Source organism: Bactrocera dorsalis, chromosome 4 (assembly GCF_023373825.1).
Source record: "Bactrocera dorsalis isolate Fly_Bdor chromosome 4, ASM2337382v1, whole genome shotgun sequence".
Lineage (NCBI taxonomy): Eukaryota > Metazoa > Arthropoda > Insecta > Diptera > Tephritidae > Bactrocera > Bactrocera dorsalis.
This window is the reverse complement of record NC_064306.1, coordinates 15,005,060-15,009,923: the sequence shown is the minus strand read 5'-3', so window position 1 is coordinate 15,009,923 and position 4,864 is coordinate 15,005,060. Positions and strand designations below refer to the sequence as shown.

Sequence of the window (4,864 nt, the reverse complement as noted above, 5' to 3'; positions counted from 1 at the left end):
CGCGGAGACAACCATTGTGAGCTTTGGCGTTTGGTTTCCGGGTCTAAGAGCACTATTACCATACACTCTTACAATTTTAGCGTACGTTTCCGAAGCTGTTTCGCCCAATCGGACGCAAAATTTTATCGCGACGCGTTGCTCTTGATTTCGTTTTTCCATTTTCGTGACGAGCACTACAAACACACGTCTACTCAACTTGACGCAGCAGACGAACTAAACAAGCTAGAGCGATGGTAGATATATCAGTGGAGAGGGGAGGGATGCCGGAAAAAGAGAAAGGGAATTTCAAGGTCACAGGTTTACCACAAGCGCGGCAATAAATCTCATTACTTAATCTCATTACTTAATTGTTAATCTTCGTAGTAGGACTTTTATCCATGACTGTATGGATCGCAATGAAATAAAGAACTATTCCACACTTCCTTTGGGCCTTAGTGTTTGAAAAGCTCTATTAGCGCCATCTTTCTTGTCGACTTGTAAACATCGCAGACCTTTGAAATAACAAACCGCTTTTTATATTTGTAATATATACTAGGTATAAAAAGTCTGTGTACAAGGTAAAATACTTGTTGAAAAAAGGCTCTTATATATTTTTTATAAAATGCGAGGAATGTTTGTTATTTTATAAAACGGACAACTTGAAATTCCATTAGAAAAAGTCTGTGTACATACAAGGTACATAAATCTAATAAACGTTTTCTTCTTAAAAATTAATGGGAAGTAGGTTATACCCTACTTTTTAAAACATCTTCTTTGGATTTTTGTATGGAATTGAACAGTTTAGAGTTTTTTATCGAAGGGATTTGAAACCACTCTCCGTGCAGCACATCTTTGGGCATAACATTCAAATCTGTCAGAAAAATCTGCAGTCACTTTCCAGACCCAATTCTTCCACTTGTGGTCATCAGAAAAATTAACTCTCAGAGTTTGTTTGAGTGCTTGACAGAGGAATCGATAGAGTGAGGGAACTTTAGTTCCAGTGGTATCACAATGGGCCTCCTAAAGTTCGAAGACTCTACCTACCTACTCCTTTCTTTTATAAAAAATTGTTTTTCCAACAATTTGACCGATTTTACAGCATGTTTTTCAATATTCTCAAAATTTAACCATTATTTTCCTTTCAGAGGAGCTTATTTCTTACACAAGCAAACCTATAACCAAACCACTTGTACGCAGACTTTTTCTGCCAAGTGTACATGCTACTATGAGCAAATAATAATAAGAATTTGTTCATAATTTTAAAATTCTTAATTTATTTTTCAAAATCTATGTCGCCCCCTTAAAGTAATTGCCCCCAATTGCTTTTCCAATTCTCGAAACAGTTGTAAAAGTCAATTTCTGGAATAGGTTTCAATATGCGTAGCGATTCACGTTTAATGCCTTCAATTGATTCAAAATGGTTTTCTCGAAATTGTTGAGTTTGCTGTATAGCCTGAAGTCACATCGACCCAAATTAGGCAAATATGGTGGTTGCGGCACAAAGAATCAATGCAGCGTGCGGCCGTGCATTATCGTGGTGCAAAAGCAAATAATTTCCGTTCCTTAATTGCGGCCTCTTTTTACGAATAGATTCGCGCAAATGACGCATAACACTGAAATAGTATTCCTTGTTGACAGTTTGGACGGTCGGAAGGAATTCGGTGTGCACTACACCTCTATAATCGAAGAAAACTGTCAACATATCCTTGAATTTTGACCTGTTTTGAGGTGGTTTTTTCGACTTCAGCTCATCTTTGCAACGATGTTCGGAAGATTGATCATCTGTTTCCGGGCCGTAAGAATAGATCCAATGCTCATCGTCAGTAATAATACTCTTCGTAGTCGGAAAGCGTTGTTCAACAGACGTTAATGCGACGCTGATTTTCGACAAAATTTTGGTGATTTTGGAATCAATTGTGCTTTCACTTTTCTTATGTCCAAACGATCTTTAAAAATGGTTTTCAGTGATCCTACCGATATTTCAACGATGCCAGTAAGATCTCTGTTTGTTAACAGTAAAAGTGATGTAATTATAGGTAAATTGTCACCTTGTCGAGCATTTCGATGGTGTAATGTTGGCTTCGACATGTATGTTTGCCTTGAGCTCGTCCATAGTATTTGAGATATTTTCATTCATTTCCCAGTAGATCTAATAAGTTGACTTCAATCGGTTTCGATTTCGTTTCATGTTGTTTAAAAAAGTAAGATTGCATGAGGGCCACGCTGACTCACATCTATCAGCTGTCAGTAATTACAAACATCCAATTTGATCCATAATTTCCCAGCCGTAAAACTTTAATCGATCGCACTCGCATTGTCAATTGTCTTTCTTTAATTGATCGCTATTTTATTGTGTGAAAATCTTGAATGATTTGCTGCCCACAACTCGTTAAACGTTAATGATTGGAGCAACCAATTCGCAAGGCAAATGTCATTTTAATTGCTCAAAAACAAATTTATACACATGTGTAAAAATTAATTTTAGTTTGCACGCAACTTTGATTAGTTTTTATAAGTTTTTAGTCTTTTGCTAACATCCTCACATGACTTATAGCATATAAAAGCACAGCAAACGCTCTGAAGAAGACAATATTAGAATTGTTGACACCCAGTTTGAACGGTCGAAGTTTCTTATTTAAAAAATAACGTGTGGATAATTAAAAAATGAAGATCCTTAATATTTGCTTGATTGTTTGTGTAGCGCTTATATCAAACGCTAAGGTATTCTCGTATTAAAAGTGTAGTTGAAAGACTGGGCAAAATTTTAAAATGAAGAGCACATAAGAGAGTTTTTCAATATGACATAAACGGCGAGTAGAGGTCTTTAATACATATACCACCGTCCCATTATAAATTCTTTCTGGGAGAATAAAGATAATATTTGACATTTTTCCAAGCGCATATTCCAAAAAAAGTTCAATAAGTCACATAATTAAACACGAGTGAGTGCCAGTGTTACATATCAGAAAAAAAGGAAATGTCCTACATTTCAGAGAACAGTTCGAAAGTAAATGAACTTTGCTAAAAATTTGAAACCCAAAACATTTGGAAAATCAATTATATACCAGTAAGAACGGATTACGAAGAAAGTTTGCTCTATAAATAAATACAGCTAAATACCTCGTGTCAGAAAACTATCTCTACATACGGAAAATGGAGCCCTCTATAAATATAATCTATCAAGACATCTGAACTAACAGTAAAGCTCAAATTATTAAAAGTGAAATAGATTTCACAAAACAAAGCGAAGTGAAGTTGGTTGCTCTTGTCACTTTTCCTTAAGGTTTTATCAACCCTTTGCATAAATTCTTTAGCTGTCCCCGTATTAACCTATTAATTAGACACCTGTGGAAATTATGTGAAAAATTCTTAACAAATAATGCTTGCATTTAGCAGATGGATATATTTCCTATGCATATAAGAATAATTAATTTTTCTTCCAAAACAGTGCAATTACGAAGAGGCGAAAGCAGTTGCAAATGAGTGTAAGGGAGAAGTTGGTGCAACAGATGGTAATTGAGATCCGCTGTTTAAACGAAAAGATTCAATTATTATTGCGAAACAAATTACAGATGAGCTTGAGACGATTTTGAAGATGGAAGCAGCTGAGACTACGACGGAAAAATGTCTGGGTGCATGCGTCATGAAAAGATTCGGTGCGGTGAGTTGAGTTTTTTTTGATTACATGCCACAAATCATGAAATGTATGTGATTATTGATTTTTGCTGTTATTTCTATAAGATGAATGGTGATGGTAAGTTTGATAGAGAAAAAGCCATGGAGATTTTGGCAATTATCGCCGACGGCAATGAGGAGCAACATGCCTTGGGCGTGGAAGTTCTAGACGCATGTGCTGATATTGACGTAAACGAGGATCAGTAAGTGTTTAATGCTTATAATTTTGAAGATTTGTATGGAAAATAATGAATTGGTATCTTACATTTGCAGTTGTGAAGCAGCTGAGGAATATCGCACTTGCATGCACGCCAAAGCAAAGGAAATTGGCTTTGTAGTGGGGCGTGTTTAAATTTGCTTAAATTGAAGGACAAACTTGGATATACGTGATGACGATTTTGGCTTAAAAATTATTATTCATTAACCATATTTTAAGTTCAGCTGTTTCTCTGTACTCTCTGTTTTAAAATTGTAAAAAATATGTTACGCTTTAGTAAATAAATAATTATACTAGAATGCTTGAAGTACGAGTTGTACTATAATGCCAATGATTTTGGATTAGAAGCAAGAATTGATCTGTTTCAGATACCGTCTAAGAAAAATATCGAGCTTTTATGGTGAAGCTGCTTTCTCAGCTTTTTCATTGGTACTAAATATGTCAATACTCATAAAACCATGGCTCATCGGCAATTTTAATCCACTCCATAAATGTGGGATCGGAGTTTGCATGATCAAAGATGTCCAAGGAGACCTATACGAGTACGTGTACTTTTCAGCTTTATCGGGACGATTAGAGCAAAAACTCGCTTCATACCCAAAATATGCACCGAAATCATTTAAACGGACTCGCAAGAGATACCGTGCTTTCTTGTCGTCTCTATAACACTTCTCTGACGATTTTCATCATTTGAAGAGGTCGAATGTCGTCCAGAGCGAGGTACGTCTTCAACGATCTGCCGACCGTCTTTCAAAACTAAAACTCAATCGAAAAATTCCTACAAAATTGTGGAATACGAAAACTAAAAGAGCAATAATTTAATATTTGTGTTCAAAATTGAACATGTTCGTTGCTGCCAAAAGCACGGACAACAATATTATATTTAAACCTTTTATATATTATGTTAAATAAGATAAGAAATAATCTTACTATTGATACAGTCCACTAATATTAGATATTTATGTTCAAATATATTGAACATACACACATATA

The 4,864-nt window shown here is 35.4% G+C and overlaps 1 protein-coding gene across 1 annotated transcript; it reads left to right on the top strand.

The window, feature by feature from the left end:
- Positions 1–2,475: 2,475 nt before the first annotated feature.
- Positions 2,476–4,178, top strand: LOC105231644 (general odorant-binding protein 19d). The gene is made up of 5 exons (XM_011213059.4): positions 2,476–2,700; positions 3,428–3,491; positions 3,552–3,640; positions 3,721–3,857; positions 3,928–4,178. The coding sequence occupies exons 1-5, from the start codon at positions 2,644–2,646 to the stop codon at positions 4,004–4,006; spliced, it is 426 nt and encodes a 141-aa protein (XP_011211361.2). The 5' UTR covers positions 2,476–2,643; the 3' UTR covers positions 4,007–4,178.
- The last annotated feature ends 686 nt before the right edge of the window (positions 4,179–4,864 follow it).

Coding starts and splice junctions, on each gene's coding strand:
- LOC105231644 (XM_011213059.4), top strand. CDS start 2,644: ATGAAGATCCTTAATATTTGCTTGATTGTTTGTGTAGCGCTTATATCA. Junction 3,492..3,551: donor AGAAGTTGGTGCAACAGATG/GTAATTGAGATC, acceptor AACAAATTACAG/ATGAGCTTGAGACGATTTTG. Junction 3,641..3,720: donor TCATGAAAAGATTCGGTGCG/GTGAGTTGAGTT, acceptor TATTTCTATAAG/ATGAATGGTGATGGTAAGTT.